The sequence below is a fragment of the Microcebus murinus genome, chromosome 9 (assembly GCF_040939455.1).
Source record: "Microcebus murinus isolate Inina chromosome 9, M.murinus_Inina_mat1.0, whole genome shotgun sequence".
In the NCBI taxonomy this organism is placed as follows: Eukaryota; Metazoa; Chordata; class Mammalia; order Primates; family Cheirogaleidae; genus Microcebus; species Microcebus murinus.
In genome coordinates, this window is record NC_134112.1 from 103329573 (window position 1) to 103352416 (window position 22844).

The 22844-nt window shown below is 52.2% G+C and overlaps 1 protein-coding gene across 1 annotated transcript in view; it reads right to left on the bottom strand.

Moving 5' to 3' along the window:
- The window catches only part of PTPRN2 (protein tyrosine phosphatase receptor type N2), a 595476-nt gene that overhangs the window by 409395 nt on the left and 163237 nt on the right, over positions 1-22844 (bottom strand). The window contains exons 5-6 of the mRNA XM_076006762.1: positions 22272-22434; positions 6-366 (exon numbers count right to left, since the gene is read on the bottom strand). Coding sequence (XP_075862877.1) covers positions 6-366; positions 22272-22434 — 524 coding nt within the window. The remainder of the gene's footprint in view (positions 1-5; positions 367-22271; positions 22435-22844) is intronic.

Consider the following 22844-nt stretch of genomic DNA (forward strand, 5'->3'; position numbering starts at 1 on the left):
CTCACCTTCATCCGCGCCAGGGGCAACTTTAGGGTCTTCCAGAGGCGAAGGCCACTTCTGGGGGGCGGCCGGTGCCAGGAGTGGCCTGGGCAGTCTCGGGGGCGCGTGCAGAAGGTACTGCGGCCCCAGGTCGCCCTCCCCGGGGGACACAGGGGGCCTCCGCGCTGCGTAGGCACTGAGGGCCGCCATCAGGGGACGTCCGTCCACGCTGCCGTCCACCTGGGGGCTGAGCTGGTCAGGCTGGGGCCGGCCGAGGGTCCGAAGCGGGGGGCCCTCGGGGAGCTGGGCCCGGGGCCCGAGAGGGTAGGTCAGCACTGGGGTGCGGGCCGCGTAGGTCAGGATGCTCTTGGGGACGGGGTCGGCGGCCTGGAGGGGCAGAGAACAAACAGGGCGGCAGTTTTGCGTCTCCGTGGTCAGCCACGGCATGCCACGACACCCACAGCGCGGCCCTTCAGAAACGCGACCGAAGCGACGCTCTCGTTCCTGCTCTACTGACCCACCGAGTGCCGCGCGCCCCAGCCGTCCTGACGTCGATTTTAAAGGACAGCCTGGCTGAGACAACCCTCACATACTGTGAAATTCACCCGCTCCCATGGGTTTTGTCTACTCGGAGTTGTGCCAAAACCGCCGCTGCTCAATTCCAGAACGTTCTATCACTCGGAAAGAAGCTGGGTCCACACTCCTACCCCGCCCCTCGCCTGGCGCCGCTAATTCACATCCTGTCTCTACGGGGCTGCCTATCGGGGCCGTTTCGCGTAAACAGAGCCGTGCAATGCGCGGCCTCCTGTGCCTGGCTGATGTCCCCGAGCGTGACGCCCTCGCGGCCCACCCACGCCGAGCAGGCGCCGCACCCCTTCCGCCGAGCGCCGATGACCCTCCCTGGCACGCCCATCCCACACGGTGACCATTCCCTCCTCAGGCGAGAGGCGCGTGGGCCGCCTCTGCTGCTCGGCTGTCCGGAGCACGCCGCTGCGAGCACTCGGGCACGAGTCTGGGGGTTCCTGTCCCCGGGCCGATCCCAGGGTGCGGCGTTGCCGGGGTGCGGCGTTGCCGGGGCGCACGGTGCCCCACATTTAACTGACTGAGGAGCATCCAGACTGTTCCCAGCACGGCTGCTGGGCTTCGCCATCCCGCCGGTCACGCGTGACTTCTCCGGTCTCTCCGCGTCCTCGCCGGTGCTCAGTGTTCTCGTCATCCCCCTCGCTGCGGCCGTCCTGGAGCTTGAGAAGTGGTTTCTCACCGTGGCTTCGGTGGCGCTCCCAGATGGCGGCCAGTGGCGCTACACCTCTCTGTGCATTGACCACCGAGCGTCTCCTACAGAGACCTGCCCGTCTGGGTCCCCGTCTGCGCTGGGGCTTGTCCCGCCACGAAGATCCCCTCCCCACGGCGAGTCTCGCTTCAGCAGCCTCAGAAGGCTCCGAGCGCTTCGCCTTTACTTCGCCCCGCTCCTTCGCCGACTGCTGAAACGTTTTTCTCCCGCTATCCTCACCGCGACGCCGTGCACCAGCGACCCTGCCAGGCTCCTGGTTGGATGACTGCCTGTGATGTCATTTGTCACCGAAGCCCTAGCGAGCACGGTCTCTCCCCGAGCTGCGCCCGTGTCTTCTCCCCGCCTGTGCAGTGCACGCTGGCAGAAGTCTCGGCGTCCTCACCGCTTGTTTCTGCCGCAAGACAGACGCAGGTGCAGGTGGCTGCCCCACCACGGCGTCAGAAATCTCCACGCTCCACCTCTGGCTCCAGCCCCATCAAAAATGTCACGGACGAGAACAGTAATTTCCAGCTTCGAGGCTCTCACGGAGGCCCAGGCTGCCCCGGGAGCACACTGAGCCGCCTTGCACCTGGGGTCTGGGTCTGCGGACCACGTATCTTTAAGATCTCGCCCGTTCATATTTCACACTTGCTCTTTCTTGGGGCACACATGATCAGTGTTGAGTCTGGGGGTGCCCGCTGGGCACGGGTTAAGGCGTGCAGCCTCAACTGAACTTAAGGCCAGTGGTTCAGCCCACAGTCTGCTCGTTTCCAAAACTATCTGGGTCCAAGCTTCAAGGGTGGATTTGGGAGCAAGCTGGAAGGTGGGGACAGGTGGGTATGGGTTCCAGTTTCACTCTTATGCATGAACTTCGGCAAACCACCTAACCTTTCGAGACTCAATTTTCTTCTGTCTGAGAAAGAAACTCGACGTTATCTCTAAGACTTTTCTGTTATTACCTCTAAAATGATCTGACTGTAGCTATCATCCAATCATTTAACTCTGTCCGAGGACTAAGCTGGTAAATGAGCTGCTCTCCTGTTAGAAAGGAGACAGCCAGGCGGGCGGGAGGGGGGGAGATGCTGCCACAACACACAGCGCCTCCGGCGATTCCCCGCAAATTGGGTGTGAACGTCAATCTCAGGCTCGGCCTGCGCTGCCTTTCCGGCCGGCCGGCTCTGAACACCTGGCCAGGCCGCCGAGCCGGGGGCTGCGATCCAGGTCGCAGCGTCTCATTAGCGTGCCCACGAGCATCCCTCGCTGCGCGCTGGGGTGGCGGCCTCACTCAGCGGCCTCTAATTACAGCTGCGCCGCAGACCTCCGGGCACCGGCACCCGGGCTTGGCACAGGAATCACAACGCCGCGGCAGAGTGTGATCCGCGCGGCCAGCGAAAACGGATTGTTTATGCTCCGAATCAAATTAAGGAGAGGAGGAAAGAGAACGTTTCGGCAGCTGCGCGAACAGCCGAGACTGCAGAAATGACAGCAGACATCGGTTTCCCGAGTCACCCCCGGGTGCTCTGTAAATGACTGCAGGCCCCGCGGTGTCCTCGGGGAGCTTACGGCAGCCTCGAGGTGAGGTGTCCTTCCCGTGACCACGGGGGCACGGCAGGTGGGAACACGAGCAGTGAGGAAGACAGACTCATGGCGACTTCAAGTCTCAAAACAGAGGGTGCCGGGCTCTGGGGCTGCCCGACTTTGAACCCACCCCCAGTGCCACGAGGCTAGCGGTCTGTGCTCTGGTGAGCCGTGTAACCCGTAAGTCACCTGCCCGTAGGCACCGTCACCACAGTGCCTGCTGCAGCAGTGTTGATGGCCACTGCTTTTATTTATCTTGCTTTCTTACACCTGCACTTTCCCTAAAGAAGTCAGGAAACCCACAGCTCAGCTGAGGTGGAACCAGCCAATTGTACTTTTCCTTCTACTTTCAGCTCTGAGTTTAAAATCCTGTGACTCATTTTCAAACCTCCTGTTTTAAAGATGTTTCAAGTCTCAACCAGACATACCTACATTGTGGGGTTTCCCAAGATAATGCTTGGCAATTTTAAGGACTGTAGCTGCCCAAATCTATAAATTAGCAACCTACAAGCAAGAACACTGACCAATTTCCAATGCATGGTACAGACACTTCTGATACGTGAATTCTTCAAACTGTGTGTAAGAGAATCTAGTCTGGGCATCGATGGTGTGGTCCACTTTGTGCATACAGAGCATTTGAGAACTGCTGCCAAAGTTTGCCAAGGTTTAAGGCGCATTTCTTAGGCATTTCCACACAGCAGTAAAACCAACACCCACATGCTAAAGAGAACCAGTGGGGAAGGCGGCTCATCAGGGAGACTGGCCCCGTCCTGTCAGCACAGCTCTGATAACTCTGGATGATTATCCACCCTCCTTGGGCCTCATTTTCACCACCTGCAAAACTGGAAAAATGATTCTCTTTTCTTTAAAAGCAGCTGTGATGATTATGGAGACTACGGGTAAAAGTGCCTCGCTCAGCACGTGGCTCAGAGGAGGTATCTGATAAGTGGCAGCCATGTTAGTAATGCCCCACCACCATCATCATCATCCCCACCAACAACAACATCACCACCACCACCATCATCATCATTCCCACCATGAACAGCATCACCACCACCACCATCATCCCCACCATGAACAGCATCACCACCACCCCACCATCATCATCACCACCATCAACAGCATCACCACCACCACCACCATCATCATCATCCCCACCATCAACAGCATCACCACCACCACCACCATCATCATCATCCCAACAACAGCATCACCACCACCACCACCATCATCATCATCCCCACCACCAATAGCATCACCACCACCACCATCATCCCAACAACAGCATCACCACCACCACCATCATCCCCACCATCAACAGCATCACCACCACCACCATCATCATCATCCCCACCATCAACATCACCACCACCACCATCATCCCCACCATGAACAGCATCACCACCACCACCATCATCATCACCACCACCAACAGCATCACAACCACCCCACCATCATCATCATCCCAACAACAGCATTACCACCACCACCACCACCATTATCATCCCCACCATCAACAGCATCACCACCACCACCATCATCATCATCCCAACAACAGCATCACTGCCACCACCACCATCATCATCATCCCCACCATCAACAGCATCACCACCACCATTATCATCCCCACCATCAACAGCATCACCACCACCATCAACAGCATCACCACCACCACCACTATCATCCCCACCATCAACAGCATCACCACCACCACCACCATCATCATCCCAACAACAGTATCACCACCACCATCATCATCATCCCCACCATCAACAGCATCACCACCACCACCACCATCATCCCCACCACCATCATCATCATCCCCACCATCAACAGCATCACCACCACCATCATCATCATCCCCACCATCAACAGCATCACCACCACCACCACCATCATCCCCACCAATATCATCATCATCCCCACCATCAACAGCATCACCATCACCATCATCATCCCCACCATCAACAGCATCACCACCACCATCATCATTCCCACCATCAACAGCATCACCACCACCATCATCATCCCCACCATCAATAGCATCACAACCACCATTATCCCCCCAACAACAGCATCACCACCACCACCATCATCCCCACCATCAACAGCATCACCACCACCATCCCCCTAACAACATCACCACCACCACCACCACCACCATCGTCACCACCATCAACAGCATCACCACCACCACCAATATCCCCACCATCAACAGCATCACCACCACCATCATCATTCCCACCATCAACAGCATCACCACCACCATCATCATCCCCACCATCAATAGCATCACAACCACCATTATCCCCCCAACAACAGCATCACCACCACCACCATCATCCCCACCATCAACAGCATCACCACCACCATCCCCCTAACAACATCACCACCACCACCACCACCACCATCGTCACCACCATCAACAGCATCACCACCACCACCAATATCCCCACCATCAACAGCATCACCACCATCATCCCCCTAACAACATCACCACCACCACCATCATCCCCACCATCAACAGCATCACCACCACCATCCCCCTAACAATATCACCACCACCACCATCATCCCCACCATCAACAGCATCACCACCACCATCCCCCTAACAACATCACCACCACCACCACCACCATCATCCCCACCATCAACAGCATCACAACCACCATCATCCCCCCAACAACAACAACAGCATCACCACCACCATCATCACCATCATCCCCCCAACAACAGCATCACCACCACCACCATCACCCCCACCATCAACAGCAGCATCCGCAGAGCCATCGGCAGGCCACGCTGCTACTGCTGTTGTGTGCCGAGCTCTGGACTATGTGCTATGGGGAGGAGTAGCCCAGACGTGGCCCTGTCTGTCCTCAGTTTGCAAACCAAAGTGGAAGCTACATCACAGACATTAATAGCCATCATTGAGAGGACACTGTCAGAGAGCTTCAGAAAAGAAATACTGGTTTTGGAGGAAAGTGATTATATTCAGCAGCTTCCTGGAGCCAGCTGACACACCCGGCCTCCAGTCTCCAACCTGCCAAACAGCGTTGGCCATGGCTATACCAGGTCCCGGGGACACGGCGCAAAGTCAGGGCCTGCAACTGACAGGCACAGCTCTCCCGGGAGCCTGCCCAGCCCTGTCCCAGGCTGCACAATTACGAGCGCGGACTGACAGGATGGCCTTGAGGTCCCGGCAGTCCACATGCCAGGAGACACTGAGTGGATGACACTCTCATCCATGCACCAGCCACTTGTGCTCGTCAGACAGTCTCTTGTGCCAAGGATGCAAACAAATCAGGACACCCAAACAGGGGCATCTCTGGCCACACGCCACACGTTTGCTCCCGTCTGTCCCAGCGCCCGAGGGCAGCGCTGACAGGCGCACTGATCAAGGCGTGCTTGCTGCCGGCTCGACAACACACACAGTGGCGGCTGTCCACAGGCCTCCTAATGAGAAGGTACCACGGTGCCACGAGACACGACAGGATTTGGGGGCTGGGCGGGGGGTCTCAGGGACTCTCCACCTCCAGCTCATTAATGTAGAGCAGGCATCCTCAAACTAGGGCCCGCGGGCCACATATGGGCCGCCTAGCACACTTATCCGGCCTTCCAGGTGTTTTTGCCACCACTGCCTGTCCTGCTTAGCAGCCGACTCCGTCCTGGGCCCACAGTGCGCACTCTCCAACAGTTTAAGGGACAGTTAACTGGCCCCGTTTAAAAAATTTGAGGACCCCTGGCATAGAGTAAGGCTGCTCCCCGCGCCTTTCTGTGCTCAGGCTGTGGAGGGTGAGTCTGGAGACCTGTTCATTTTGTCTGTGTCTTCCTGCCTTCGGTGTCTCTGTCACTGTGTCTGTTTCTCTTGTCTCTCTCTCTGCTTCCCTGGTGCTCTCTGTCTTAACACAGTGGACGGTTTCACGTTGAACAATACCCTGTCTCTAGGGGGCCGACCCTGAGCAGGGGAAGAGCTTGGGGGTCTCGGTCTTGCTGCCGCACTGCTGCCAGGACCAGCAGAGGAGCCTCACGCTGGTGTAGACGGGGCTGCCTCTGCAGCCGAGGTTGAGCCTTCAGCCAGGAAATCAGTCCCCACACAGTTTTTGCAGAGGTCAAGGAATCTATGAGGGGCCGGCCACGGTGGCTCACGCCTGTAATCCTAGCTCTCTGGGAGGCCGAGGTGGGCGGATCGTTTGAGCTCAGGAGTTCGAAACCAACCTGAGCAAGAGCAAGACCCCATCTCTACTACAAAAATAGAAACAAATTAATTGGCCAACTAATATATATAGAAAAAATTAGTCGGGCATGGTGGTGCATGCCCATAGTCCCAGCTACTCGGGAGGCTGAGGCAGAAGGATTGCTTGAGCCCAGTAGTTTGAGGTTGCTGTGAGCTGGGCTGACACCACGACACTCACTCTAGCCTGGGCAACAAAGTGAGACTCTGTCTCAAAAAAAAAAAAAAAAAGGAATCTGTGAGGTTAAATTCTAAACCACAGGATCAACAAATGCCGCAGGAAGTTGACAGTAATGAGGCGTGGGTGGGAGCGTATGGAAATTTGCAGCTGATAACACGTTCTGCTCACTGGGAATTGTTCTGAAGAGACAAATGACTCCGAGAAGCCGACATCGACCCCACCCTGCCTCACAGCCCTGGGTCCCTTCCGCCCACGCGCTCTCTCTGGCCTTCCCAGCAGCTGCCCGAGGCCTCGTACCTGGCAAGTAAAAGGCCCAGGAAAAAGTCTGTACGTGCGTACGGGTATGGATGTGTGTGAACACAGTACGCAGAACGTCACGGGATTTATGGATATAAAAATCAACATCAGGGTGGCTAGAAGACGCTAACAATCCACACCTGGACGGAGAACCATCTACACTCCTGGGCACGACTGCAGTGGGGGGCTCAGCTCACCTCCCTGTGTGCCTGGCGTCACGGGCCGGCCGGCTCATGACCACCGGAAAGACAGGAGGACGCGGGTCACAGAGTGTCACCTGCTTGCTGAGCGCTAGGCCAGGCGGCGTTTGGCTTTACATGTTTTGACTCTTTCCAGCCCTCCCGACAGCTCTACGGCACAGACTGGATCATCACGCTGTGCAGACGAGGAAACCAGACCCCCGGCGGGTGAACGGCAGAGCCTAGCTGGCGGCTCCGGGCCGCGCCACGGCGCAGACAGTGCAGGCTCCAGCTCAGTCCACGCCCAGGAATTGACGGAGCTTGCGCTGAGTTTGGGGAAGGGAACTTGCTGACCTTGGTTTCTGGCTCAACAAAAACCAACAAAAAGCTGGACAAGAATTCTAGGATTCTCTCTGCATCCACGCCACAGTTTATTGTTTTGGGACTTTTTGATAAAAGCCATTCTTGCTGGAGATACATGATGTCTCACTGTGGTTTTGATTGTATTTCCCTGATGGTCAGAGATGTTGAGCATTTTTTCATATGTTTGTTGGCCATTAGTCTTATCTTTTGAAGACAGAAGTTTCTGTTCATGTCCTTTGCCCACTTTTTGATGGAGTTGTTTGATTTTTTTTTCTTGCTGATTTTCCTGAGTTGTATATAGATTCTAGTTATCAGCCCTTTATCAGATGTGTAGCATGCAAATATTTTCTCCCATTCTGTAGGTTGTCTGTTTGCTTTCGTGATAGTTTCCTTGGCTGTGACAAAGCTTTTTGATTTGATCAGGTCCCGTTTATTTATTTTTGTTGTTGCTGTGATTGCCTTTGGGGTCTTTTTCATAAATTCTTTGCCTAGGCCAATGTCTATAAGAGTTTTTCCCACATTTTCTCCTAGAATTCTTATAGTTTCATGCCTTAGGTTTAAGTCTGTTATCCACCATGAGTTGATTTTTGTGAGAGGTGAAAGGTGTGGATCCTGTTTCAGTCTTCTACATATGGCTACCCAGTTTTCCCAGCACCAATTTATTGAATAAGGATTCTTTTCCCCAGTGTATGTTTTTGTCTGCTTTGTCAAAGATGAGATGGTTATATGAGGATGGCTTTAGGAACACTCATACACTGCTGGTGGGACTGCAAAGTGGTACAACCTCTGTGAAAAGCAATGTGGAGATACCTCAGAGAGATACAAGTACAACTACCATTTGATCCAGCAATTCCCTTACTGGGAATCTACCCAAAAGAACAAAAGACATTCTATAAAAAAAGACATCTGCACTAGAATGTTTATAGTAGCACAATTCACAATTGCAAAGATGTGGAAACAACCCAAGTGCCCATAAATCCATTAGTGGATTAATAAAATGTGATACACACACACACACACACACACACACACACACACACACACACACACACCATGGAGCTCTACCCAGCCACAAAAAACAATGGTGATATAGCACCTCTTGTATTATCCTGGATAGAGCTGGAGCCCATTCTACTAAGTGAAATATCCCAAGAATGGAAAAACAAGCACCACATGTACTCACCATCAAATTGGTTTTACCTAATCAGCACCTAAGTGCACACAGAGTAGTAACATTCATCGGGTGTTGGGCAGATGGGAAGTGGGAAGGGAATGGGTATGTTCACACCTAATGGGTGTGCTGTGCACCGTCTGACACACTTGAAGCTCTGATTCGGGTGGGGCAAAGTCAATACATGTAACCTAAACATTTGTATCCCCGTAAGATGCTGAAATAAAATAAAAAAAAAATTTTTTTAAAGAAAAAGGAATCTCAGGATTCTGATTTCAGCTCTACTGTGAACTGAGTGTTTGAAAGTGAACATTTTACTCATCTTTCTCAGCCTTGGTTTTCCCATCTGTGAAGGGACAGGACAGGACTACAGGCCTCCAGGAAGCTCCCGCCCTGAGGTCCCCCGAGGGTCAGGCAGCGCGGTAGGCCCCCAGGCAGCAGGGCTGCCGCTTTGCTGCGCATCCACCCACCGGGCCGAGCAGAATGCAGCACGGCTGGAACTGTGGACCTCTGTCCTCAGTGACGTGTCTTAGAATGGAGCACACACCACGCGTCCTCCCACAAACAGGGGGCCCACCTGGGAGTGCACAGGGAAGGCAAAGTCACTGGAAACTGGGGATGGAAGGTGCAAACACCCACCCAGGGGGTGCACAGGGAAGGCAAAGTCACTGGAAACTGGGGGTGGAAGGAGCGAACACCCACCCGGGAGTGCACAGGGAAGGGAAAGTCACTGAAAACTGAGGGGCGGAAGGAGCAAACACCCACCCAAGGGATACACAGGGAAGGGAAAGTCACTGGAAACTGGGGGTGGAAGAAGCGAACACCCACCCAGGGGGTGCAGGGAGCACCGTCAGCTGCTGGGCTCACTCGCTGCCCTGACTCAAGGACTGCTGGAGTGCTCTGTGTGATAGAAACGTTTGCGCTCCCCTTAATATTCTGAAATAAAATTAAGACTCCATCTGGGAGAAGTCACAGCCACCAGAAAATACCAAAGAGGTGCCATGCACACGGTGACGCGAGAAGTTAAATCGAAAACAAGGAGAATAAAGAGCATGTCTGCTGCCCACGCGGAGCTCAACGCCGGGGAGCAGCATGAAAAAGCACAGCTTCTCCTGCTTCGTGTATGGGCTTCTCACGGCAAGTCAGCTGCGGTGGCGGGGCAGGGCCACATGCCTCTGCCACGGCAGGCGGTGTCTGCCCGAGAGTCGGCCCGCCGCGCAGGATGAACCCGGGACAGGAAAGCAGAGCGGGGAGGGGACGGGAAGAGGGTCTGGGGTAGAAGCATGCCTGGGATCCCACTGCAAACGGGGATGAAATCACACTGGCATCACCGGCACCTGTGTGCCTGTCACACCGCAGACACGGAATCTGCCGTGGGCAGGGGAGCACACGGACGTGAACAGTGAGGGGCCGGCTCGTGCTGGGCAGAACTCAGGCTGTCAGTGCGGTGTGGCTGCTGGCGCAGCGGGATTGGCCGTCACTGCGAGTGCTCGGGAGAGGCAAGGTGGGCACTTGGCTGGCAGGGAGCGCGGGTGGCTCTCACCGTCACGGCGGCCAGCACGTGTCAACCCCTCATTACGCGTCAGGTGCCACCGCGTGTGCTGAGAGCAGAGCCCCCGCCCCGGGGGGCAGCTCTGCCACCAGAGCTGAGCTTCCCGCCAGGGTCAGTGAACACAGCAGCTTGGGCAGGACTTTTTTCCTTTCCTTAGTCAAATGGACATCCTGAACGTGGCACGTGGTCTGCACGGCTCTGTGCTTTGCATGTGCCGCCGTTCCCCGTGGCACAGCTGACGGGGGCGGGGAGGGAACCTGTGTCCTGACACATCTCTAAGGCGGCCCCAGCTCAGAGACGCAGCCCGGAGAGGACAGTCAGGGACCAAGTCAGTTGTCTCTAGCTGGGCTGCGGCGGACAGACCCCCACGTACAACCGTGCGCCAGCCTCCCTGGGGCACACATGATCGATTCGCAGCAGCGGTACCGCTGGGACAGATGTGTGTTAAAGAAATCGCCAACGGTGGTTATAGCAACTTGTACCCCACCAATCTGAGGATTTCTGTTACTCTACATCCTCGCCAAGCCATTCATACCATAGATTCATTTTACTTAGGCCCATCGAGTGGAAACGAAGTGGTATTTCTTTATGGTTTCACGTTGCATTTCCGTAAGGACTAAAGATGTTGGTGGCCTTTGAAGCTCTCATTGTGTTATCTTTTTTTTGTAATAAAGTATCTTTGTGTTGGGTTACTTGTCTTTTTTTTTCTCGCCAGCAGAACTGAGGAACAGTGGACAGGATAAACAGCACACATTGGTTCTGACGTAAGCGTCCGCCTGCGAAACCATCCCCAGGATCAGCAAACACCTCCTCGTCCTACAAGTTTCCTGGTGCCGTGGCAACGCTTCCCTCCCCGGGCAGCCCTGGTCCGCTTTCTGCATTACGCGTTAGCTCACATTTCTACAACTTTACACAGGCGGATTATAACAGTAGGCACTCTTTTTTTCTCTCTCTCTCCGTCAACATAATCATTTCAAGACCCATCCGTACTGCCATGTGCATCAACAGTTCACTCATTTCTTTATTGCTGCGTTGGATTCCATGTTACGGATCTGGCAAAATGTATTCATCCATTCACTCACTGACAGGCATTTGGGTCTTTCAGTTGTGGGCATTTCCCGTGAAAGCCGCTCTGAAGATTCATGTACAAATCTCTGGACGGATAGACACGTGCTTTCATTTGTCCCGGGCAGAAGTGGGATGGAGGATCGCAGGCAGGTGCTAAAGAAACCACCGTGTTCTCCCAAGAGCTGTGACGCTGTGGGTCTCCATCCACGCGTGAGCATTCCGGCTCCCCCAACGCGTGGTCAGCTCTAGGCGTGGCCAGATTCCACATCTCAGCCACGCCCACAGCTTTGCAGTAGTATTTCATTGTGGTTTAGTGAACTGTGGCTTAAACGAATCTCCCTAATGAGCAATGATGTTGGACATTTACATTGACTTACTTGTCACCCATTTATCTTCTTTGGTGAAATGTCTATTCAAATCTTTTCACCCAATGTTTTTATGTGCCTGCATTTTCTGTTAAATTAGTTTTGAGCATTTCTGAGGAGAAGTACTTTTCCAGATGTATTAGTTGCAAACATTTTTCCCAGCCTGCGACTTTTCATTCTGACGGTGTCTTCTGAAAATTTTTTGAATGCTGACATAGTCTGATAGATCAATTTCTCTTTAACGGACTGTGCATTTGTGTCGTACCCATAGGCTACTCTGGGGGCAGCTGCCCCTGACGCTGCTGAGTCTCTGTGTGAACCTCCAATAACTTGTTTTCTCTCATCATCCTCAGCAGTGTATTCTGATTCTCATTGCACAAGGTCTGATGCATTTTTCTAGATTTTTGATGCTACTGTAATTGATACTTTGAAAATTTAAATATCTAGTTTTTGCTAGTCTGTAGAGCCATAATCGATTTTCGTACGTTGACTTTCATGCCATGTCACTGCTATACCTGCTAGCGTTAGGAGCGACTTTGTGGCTCCTCCAAATCTCTAGGAAGGCTGTCCTGTGAGCTGAATGCCTCTTATTTCTTCCTGTTTACTGCAGGGGGGACCCATAGTACAGTGCTGAGAAGAGGGAAGAACAGACACTTGGTCTAAGTCCCGATCCCAGCACAAACTCGCAGTCCGTTACCAGTAGGAGTGGTGTCAGGTGTAGACTTTTACCATGGATGGACGGCGGCTTTTGTCAGATGCTTTTTCTGCATCCGTTAAGATTATCGTTTCACCTTTCCTTTTCTTGCTGCCACAGTGAACGACACTGGTTGATTTTCAAATGTCAAACCACACTGCCTGTCTGGAATAAAATCTCTCTTGGTCATGATGTATTATTCCTTTTATATACTGTTGGATTTCATTTCATAAAAATCATTTAGAATTTTGCTCCTATTTTTCTGAAAGATAATATTCTGCAGATTTCTTTTAATGTCTTTCTCTGCATGATTTTGACCCATTGAAATTTACTGAGGTTTATTTTATGCCCCAACATATGATGATCTTAGGAAATGTTCCGTGTGTACTTGAAGGAACGTGTATTAGCAGTTTTTAGGTATTTTACTAATATCATTCTATAACTGTCAACTAGGTCATCCCAGGTGGTGTTCAAATTTTCTATGTTCCTACTGGTATTTTACCTGCTCATTTCATCACTTACTTTGAGAGGAGAGTTTAAACCACTAATGATTATGGACTTGTGTATTTCTCTTTTTAGTATTCTCAAATTTTTGCTTTACATATTTGAAGCGCTTTCAGTTCATAAAAAGATTTCTGTATCGTCTTAATGAATTAACTAATCATCATAAACTGTCTCTATCACGATCATAGCACTGTTTGTCTTGACGGACACTCTGTCTAACAGTAACGCAGCAGCCACATGGCCTTAGCGTTTCCGTGCCTGTATTCTCTATCCTTTCATTGTCAACCCACGTTTGTCCTCTACTTCGTGCTCAGGCAGCTCCCGGTTACGGATGACCCCCCCTGTGGTGTCCCGTGCTTACAAACCAGCTCCCACGGTGCCCCATAAGGAACTCTTAGAATTAAATAATTAATAACTCAGGAACTGGTTCCTTCCACGCACATAAACAAACACGCATGGCATAAAAGGTTTGTTGGTTACCCTAGGGGCTTGTCTCAGTGTTTCCATGGTCACTTGTGCACAGCAGCACCTTCATCTATTTTATTCGATTTTATGAGTCTGTGTTCACTCTATGACCATACCTCTACAGCAAAAGTCCACTGCAAGCCCAGGTGAGGCTGCAGTGAGGAGAAAGGTGATTACAGTGGAAATGGAAATAGAAATAAGCGTTGGGAGAAGGGCCAGATGCCACCATTCAGTGGGAAAGCACTAGGCATCAGTCACTCGACTATTGGGACAATTACAACGTGAGAACCATGGACGTGTGACAGGCAGTGCTCCAGTGACAGCTCCAGTTATTACTAAGCAGCATAGAGGATTTATCATTGAAATGGAAAGGTTGCTATGGATTTGGTTAGAAGACCAATAAGCAAAACATCCCTGTCAGCCTAGTGTTGATGCAACACTAGGTGAGTGTTAACCTTTAATATTCCTGTTTGGAAATTTCTCCTATCTCCTATCTAAATTTTTTGTGTGAGTTTTTTTTGTGTGTTCTGTTTGAATTTAAAAAAACAGCATGGGAGTTCCTGTGACTTATCGCAGTATAGGATGTCATGAGTACAGTATCACACTGCACTCTCACTACCACGTTGGAACGGCCGTAGTGCTGCTGCTGCTGCTGCTATTACTGCGCGTGCTGCTGTTCACCAGGGATCCGGGCACATGCAAACCCCACCTAGAGACGCTCTCAGGAACGTGTCTCGTCCGTAACCCGGGGGTCGCCGGTACTTCGGTTTTAGTGCAATGCAGTTGAAACTTGCTTTTTGTTTGTATCCAGTTTAAATATCTCTGCTTTTCACATGGAGGCTTTGGTCCATTTGCAGTTGATGTCGTTACTGGTGTGGGTGGGTTTAAGTTCCCTTTGGCAGGGCTTGGGTCTGGGGTCCAGTGAGACTCTTGGATCTCGCACACGTTGCAGGCAGCTGCCGGTTTCCTGCACCATGGTGGCCTCGCTCCGCTCCAAGCCAAGTGAGGACTTACGAGCTGCTGGTGGCTTCCCTCCCTCTGCCCCCGACCCTGGCTCTCTGCCCGTCCATCAGGTCTCTGTCCACCCAGCCTCGGGGGCTGTGCTGCTCGTGGTCCAGATGCCCCTGGGAGGGTTCCTCCCAGCTTTGCCGCCCCACCCCCGAGTGCGCCGTCTCTAGGGCCCCATGAAGACCCGTGGGAAGGAGCTGGGGGTGGGGTCTCTCACTCCGCATAGCCTGTCACATCAGCTCCACGCGCTGGCAACAGGTCCTAAAATTTAGGCTGAATTCTTCCCTCCTACTGTGGCCGGACCCCGTCCTGCCCCAATCTGCACAAAAGCAGCTGGGGTCTCGTCGCCCTAGAACGAGTTCACCACTTTCAGGAATTTAGTTCGTGCCCGTTTCTTATATCCTCAGCCCTGGTGGAGTCCTTGAAACTGTCATTGACCAGCCTGCCTGCCTTGCCCACGTCACCGGGGCGGGTGGGGACGGCCTCTCGGCCCTCTGTGCCATCCAGCACCAGCAGGCGGCTCCCAGCTGTCCCCCGACGCCTGCCCTCTCACAGCCCCCCTGGTCCCACCTGCCCCATGTGTCCCTTTTATTCCTAGGGCTCCCTCCAATACTGCAGTGGCTCCATTTTTTTTTTTAACCTTATTTTTGCTATTTGTTTGCTTTGTCTCTCTTGGTGAGACTGAAAAATCCTAAAGGGCAGGGACTTCCACTTTCCAATCCCAGCACCTATCCGTTTCTTGGACATCAAACATGTTTCCAAAATAAATCAGCTAATTAATGGTACTGCTGAGCAACGGATTTCTGCTTAAAACTCCTCGACAACCGTGAACGGGGGGATTTATAGTGCCCTGGATAATGAGCAGCAGGACTTTCACCAGTGCCATGCAGTCAATAAAACAGGAAGCCGGTCACCACCCCAGTGACGCAGAAGCAATAACAGCGCTTTGATTTAGTGATCAATAAGAGCTCAATTAGCGTGTCAGAGCTTTGAGCTGGTCGGTTTGATTTAAGAGGAGCAGTGTGATTTTATTCCCCGGGGCTTCTGTTATGAAGCAATCAGCACGAAAGCCCCGAAAGGTGATAAATTTAGAATATTTCTCCTGCCTATGCTAGAGTTAGATTTTTGATGATAGATACATAGAAAACAATGATTTATAAAATAATCCATTGGAAATTGCTTGCACCTTTAAAGATCATCCGTCTATAAGGCTTACATTTCCAATTAAAATATTTCATCAACCAAGTGAGGGGTTATCAGAAATTGCTGCCCAAACCCCTGGTTGTCACAAGAGCTTTGGTGACATCTGACTATGCACTTCTTGTACTTTATGCAGTCTTTTGTTCATTAGAGCAATGACTAAGGGCTTTCTTCTCATTTAAACACTGAACAGAGAAAAATATGAGTTCTTGGTTTTCATGTACTTTTGTGGTATTGAGAAACATCTATCATAACAGAAAAAAACAATGCCTAAGTCTAACACCTAAAAAATGCCACCAAATACTCATAATGTTTTTTATTTCAGCACAGTAGGGGGTTACAAACGTTTAGGTTTCATATATTGCCTTTGCCCCACCCAAGTCAGAGCTTCAAGCATGCCCAGATGGTGTGCACTGCCCCCATTAGGTATAAATGTACTCATTCCCTCCACCCTCTCCTACCTGCCCAACACCTGATGAATGTTACCAATATATGTGCATATAAGCGTTGATTAGTTAATACCAATTTGATGGTGAGTACATGTGCTGCCTGTTTTTCCATTCTTGTGATACTTCACTTCTACTAAGTGAAGCTCTATCCAGGATAATACAAGAGGTGCTAAATCACCATTGTTTGTTGTGACTGAGTAGAACTCCATGGTATACACATATCACATTTTATTAGTCCACTCATGTATTGAGTGGCCCTTGGGTTGTTTCCACATCTTTGCAATTGTGAATTATGCTGCTATAAACATTCTAGTGCAGATGTCTTTTTTAGAGAATGGTACTTATCAAAACAATAACCCATTACAACCAAGTGAGCTTCATTCAAGAGATGTAAGGATGGTTCAACATATACAAATAAATGTAAATCTATAAATGTAATTCACCATATAAATAGAAGTAAAAATAAAGACCATATGATCCTCTCAATAGATGCAGAAAAAGCATTCAACAAAATTCAGCACCCTTTTATGATAAGAACGCTTAACAAAATAGGCATAGACGGGACTTACCTGAAAATGATAAAAGCCATATATGACAAACACACAGCCAACATCACACTGAATGGGGGAAAAGTGAAAGCATTTCTGCTTACAACTGGAACCAGACAAGGTTGCCCTCTATCACCACTTCTATTCAACATAATGCTGGAAGTCCTAGCCAGAGCAATCAGACAAGGAAATCAAAGGCATCCAAATGGGGGCAGAAGAGGTCAAACTATTGCTCTTTGCTGATGATATGATCTTACATCTAAAAAATCCCAAAGATTCTGCCATGAGACTGTTGGAATTGATAAACAAACACAGCAAAGTCTCAGGTTACAAAATCAATGTTCAGAAATCAATAGTATTCCTATATACCAACAACAGTCAGACTGAGAACCAAATCAAAGACTCAGTACCCTTCATATTAGCAACCAAAAAGATAAAATACCTAGGAATATATTTAACTAAGGAGGTGAAAGACCTCTACAGGGAGAAGAACTATGAAACACTGAGGAAGCAAATAGTGGAGGACGTAAGCAGGTGGAAAACCATACCGTGCACATGGGTTGGCAGAATCAACATTGTTAAAATGTCTATACTACCCAAAGTGATCTACAGATTCAATGCAATCCCTACTAAAATATCAACATCATTTTTCGCAATTCTAGAAAAAATAATTCTACACTTTGTATGAAACCAGAGAAGACCCTGTATAGCCAAAGCAATCTTAAGCAAAAAGAACAAATTAGGAGTCAGTATACCAGACTTCAAGCTATACTACAAGGATACAATAACCAAAACAGCATGGTACTAGCACAAGAACAGAGACATAGACCAATGGAAAAGAACTGAGAACTCAGATATAAAACCATCTTCATATAGCCCTCTAATCTTTCACAAAGCAGACAAAAACATACACTGGGGAAAAGAATGCTTAGTCAATAAATTGGTACTGGGAAAATTGGATAGCCATATCCAATGGTTCAGTAGAAGACTGAACCAGCATCCGCACTACTCATCTCTCACAAAAATCAACTCACGATGGATAACAGATTTAAACCCAAGGTGTGAAACTATAAGAATTCTGGGAGAAAATGTTGGGAAAACTCTTATAGACATTGGCCTAGGCAAAGAATTTATCAAGAACACCCCAAAGGCAATCACAGCAACAACAAAAATAAATAAATGGAACCTGATCAAATCAAAAAGCTTCTTCAGAGCCAAGGAAACTATCGCAAGAGCAAGCAGACAACCTACAGAATGGGAGAAAATATTCACATGCTACCATATTCAGTAAAGGGATGCTAAGTAGAATCTATATATAATTCAGAAAAATCAGCAAGAAAAATCAAACAATTCCATCAAAAAGTGGGCAAAGGACATGAACAAAAACTTCTATCTTCAAAAGATAGACTAATGGCCAACAAACATATGAAAAAATGTTCGACATCTGTAATCATCAGGGAAATACAAATCAAAACTACAATGTGATATCGCTTAAGTGCAGTGAGAATGGTGTTTATCAAAAAGTCCTAAAACAATAAATGTTGGTGTGGATGCAATGAGATAAGAACACTCATACATTGCTGGTGGGACTGCAACTAGTACAACCTCTGTGGAAAGTAATATGGAGACACTGCAAAGAGCTACAATTAGAACTACCATGTGATCCAGCAATCCCATTACTGGGCATCTACCCAAAAGGAAAAAAGACATCCTACAAATACTCATTTTCTGAATAACTCTGGCCACCGTGCTGAATGTCTGTGAGGTGGGATGACCACAGAACTTGTTAATGCAGACCAAGAGACCCCAGAGGGAAAGGATCACTTATTGGCAAGTATGCTGTGGGCAAACCACGGCGTGTGGCCATCCTCCTGGTGGAGCTTTAAGGATTCCAGAAGCCACACCCAGGAGAAGGTGGACTGACTGCTGATGGAACCAGCGCCAATGCCCCTTCCCCACTTATTTTTCTTAAACGGGACAGCAGTGGGGTGTGGGCAGTGATGGGAGACGCCCCACTGCCACTGCCCCACGGCCCTGGAGTGTCAGAGCCAGGCCTCCCCGCGAGAGCAGCCCCCAACAGCCCAGCCACAGGTCCTCAAGGACGGAATGTTCCAGCACACACACGTCAGCACAGGCGCCTCCTGTATCAGGAAGGCTTCTCTGAGAGCCGTCCTGGACTCGTGTTCAGACGCCGGCGCTGGAGGCACAACACATGCGAGCATGGGGAGACCCCACAGTCCCGCTGCTGACCAGGGTGACAAGGCAACTAGCCCGTCCCACCCGCGTCCTGGCAACCACCAGCTGTGCGAACACGTCTGCCTCCCGCGGGAACCTGTTTTCTCCTGGGCTCGTGAGCCCTTCACACGCAGCATCCACGACACCCACCAGGGCTCGAGCATGAATCGAAGTCTAGCAAAGAGGCTCACCTCCAACAGTCCGCTGCTGGCTCAACCTCAACCACAGAGGGGCCGGCGCTGGTGGAGCCCCGTGGGGGTACCCCGGGATCCCTCATGCAGAGAGTAAACTCAGTTCTAATTTGACTCGTTTTAGAAGGAGGGTCGTTTCAATCAACTAACGAAAACATAATGAAAACGTGAAGGAAGAATGTGACGATAGCTTTGGAATTTAGCAACGAGGGCCTCTGCAGTGTGAAGCCCAGTGCCCCGCACATCGGACGCTCGTCCAGGCCCATCCGAGCATCAGCTGCACCCCCTGCCGCCTTCTAGTTCTGTGGCCAAGGAGAGGGCGCGTGGGACTAAGTGTGGACGTTTGTCACCGTTAGGCTGGGGGAAGATGCTGAGCTGCTTCAGGAGAAATGTCCACTGGTTTCCTTTCATTCCGTCTCCGTCCACGTCTCTGGGATGTCAGTGGCTCCTCCCCTTCCCCTGTGTCGCTGACCCTGTCTCTGCACCCCACAGTGACTCCACTGATTAGTCACCCGCACCATGCGGGGATGCGACTGGCGTCACCGTTACAGGAGCCGCAGCGAGCGCCAAGCACAGAGCCTCCAGCCCTTTTGTAAACACAGGACAGGGACAAAGGAGGATGACGGAAATGGACCTTACACAGGCACGGTCCAGACCACGGGGAGAAACAGAGAGAAACTCGGCTTCCACCACGCCGTGAGGGGAACAGGCAGACCCTGTGCCGCGTGGATCCCACGGCCGTGGGCGTGCGATGAGATCCGCGTTGGGGGCATTGGTGCTGTCCTCCAAGTCTGCTGGGAGGGCTGGGGTGACGGGGAGTCCGGTGACCGTGTTTCAGACGCTTGATCTAATTCTCAAGTCATTTTTAACAGGTTATTTTATTGGTAATAATTATAACTATCAACGGAGCACTTCATAGTGAGCTTGCCCGGACTCCCAGGACACAGAAGGGAACCGGCTTCTTCTGTGACACATGGCCCCTGGTTCCCACGCTGCAGGCCTGGGCCATGTTCCACCAAGACCCCAAGTCCGCTCTGGGACCCCAACTCCCTCCCCCGTGGCCCCTGGGAGGAGCCTGACCTTCGAGGCGTGTGGGCCTTGTCGGATTCCCCAGCCCAGGCGTAGCTCAGATGGCTTCAGTGGCTCCATCACAGGAAAGTAACCCAAATTCGCCTCGGATTGCTTCCCACACGTTTCTGAGGGCTACAGCCATCTTCCCAGGAAAGCACCGCACAGTTTAAGAGGAAAAGGCCCCAGACTTCCTCACCCTCACCCCGACTCCGCTTCTCTCTCAAAAATAAAATCATCAAATCTGAGTCGGTGCAATGGATGTCTGGCAGAGTCCTGAGCAGAAGTGCACTTCTGGCAGAAGTGCTGAGCACGGCTGTCACGCGTCCGGCACAGCCAGGAGCACCCTGCACTTTGGTGTTTTAACCAAAATTCTGCCCCAGACGGCCCAGTGTCGTTCTCTCAGCTCCCACCCCGCCTCTCTTCCAGCAGCTCAAGCAAAATCTGGCAACTCTAGCTTAACAGGCTGCCCTAAAAATCATGTATGCTTTCCCATTTAAAAAGTTCACCAACACCTGTAATCCCAGCACCCTGGGAGGCTGAGGTGGGTGGATCGATCAAGGTCAGGAGTGCGAAAACAGCCTGAGCAACAGCGAGACGCTGTCTCTACTATAAATAGAAAGAAATTAATTGGCCACCTAAAAATATATATAAAAAAAAAAAATTAGCCGGGCGTGGTGGCACGTGATGGTCCCAGTTACTCGGGAGGCTGAGTCGGGAGGATTGCCTGAACCCAGGAGTTTGAGGTTGCTGTGAGCTAGGCTGACGCCAGGGCACTCTAGCTGGACAACAGAGTGAGACTCTTGTCTCAAAAAATTTTTTAAAAATTTTAAAAAAGTAAAAGTTCACTGAGATTTCTGCTTCATTAAAATGTTCTTTTGAACGGGTTCACCTGCGGAGGTGCCCTCGGGCAGGTTTGTGCGGCGCCAACCCAGCTTCCCCCAAGGGAGGGCCCTGCGGTGGGGGCTGGCGGGTGGACGTCGCCATCTGCCCAGCGCACCCTCCGTCCGTCCCCTGCGCCTACGGCAGCCAGCGTCCTCTGCCGGCCAGGACGCTCCCAAGGGCGGGTCTGCCCAGAGTGAGGGCTCCGCGGGCACGGTGGCCGCAGGGCCTCAGCCAGGGCGGCGGGCACCAGCACCCACCATTCCCGCCAGATCGGGGCCCGTCCTCACTCACAGGGTTCTGGGGCCGCCACTGCGCTGGGTCCACCTCCTAACAGGCGGAACCGAGGGCCCCCTGCGCCCCGCCTGCTACGCCTGTCTTTCAACCACCGCCTTCCTGGGGTTGCAGCTCCAGAGGATTCTGAAGACCCTCCCAGGAGCGCACTGGGCGGACGGCCCCGCCCACCCGCCCAGGGACAGCCCCGCCCAGAGCAGACGGTCCCGCCCAGGGACGGCCCCGCCCACCCGCCCAGGGACAGCCCCGCCCACCCGCCCAGGGACAGCCCCACCCAAAGCAGACAGCCCCGCCCAGGGACGGCCCCGCCCAGAGCAGACAGCCCCGCCCAGGGACGGCCCCGCCCAGGGACGCGGAGCACCTGCACCCCTAAAAGGAGCCTGGGAACACTCCCTGCATGAGGGGCCCAGACTGGGGGCCTCTCGCTCCGTCACCCGGACCAGGGCCAGCCCGGCGAGAGGCAAACCAGGGTCACGGAGCACGTCGCAAGAGTCACCTCAGCGGGCAGACTGCTGAGCTCCGTCCTGGGGCGCGCGCTGGAGGCCGAGGCCCGCGACCGAGCCCCCAGCAAAGGCAGGTAGCGCTGGAGGGCCCTGGCCAGGGCGGCGCCGTCCTGCAGGCTGGGCCTCCTCTCAGCATCCGCACTCGGCTCCGACGTCCTGAAAAGCAAAAGAAACCACGCGTCAGCCGTGCGCCTGGCCCGTCCACGGTGGAGCTGCCCGGAGCCGGGACACGCGGGAGGGGGCCGCGGGCTCAGGGTGGGGCCTCGCCTGCTGCGGCGGACACCCTCGACTGCGGGTGCCAATTCTCGGTGGCCCACGAGCCTCAGTGTCCCCACACGAAGAACGGGGTGAGGGTGCCGCCCCAGCTGTGGGAGCAGCCACGCTGGGCCTGTTCCCAGCAGGAACGGACACGCACACGCGGGAAGTGACCGCAGTGTCCTCGCGCGAGCCCAGCAAGGGCCAGAATCACCGCGGGAGGCCGCGGCTCTGGACACTGGAAAAGGGAGATCAGAAGGTCCCCTGGTAAACCTGTGTTTGATGCCAGCAAGCGCCCGAGTGCGCTATCT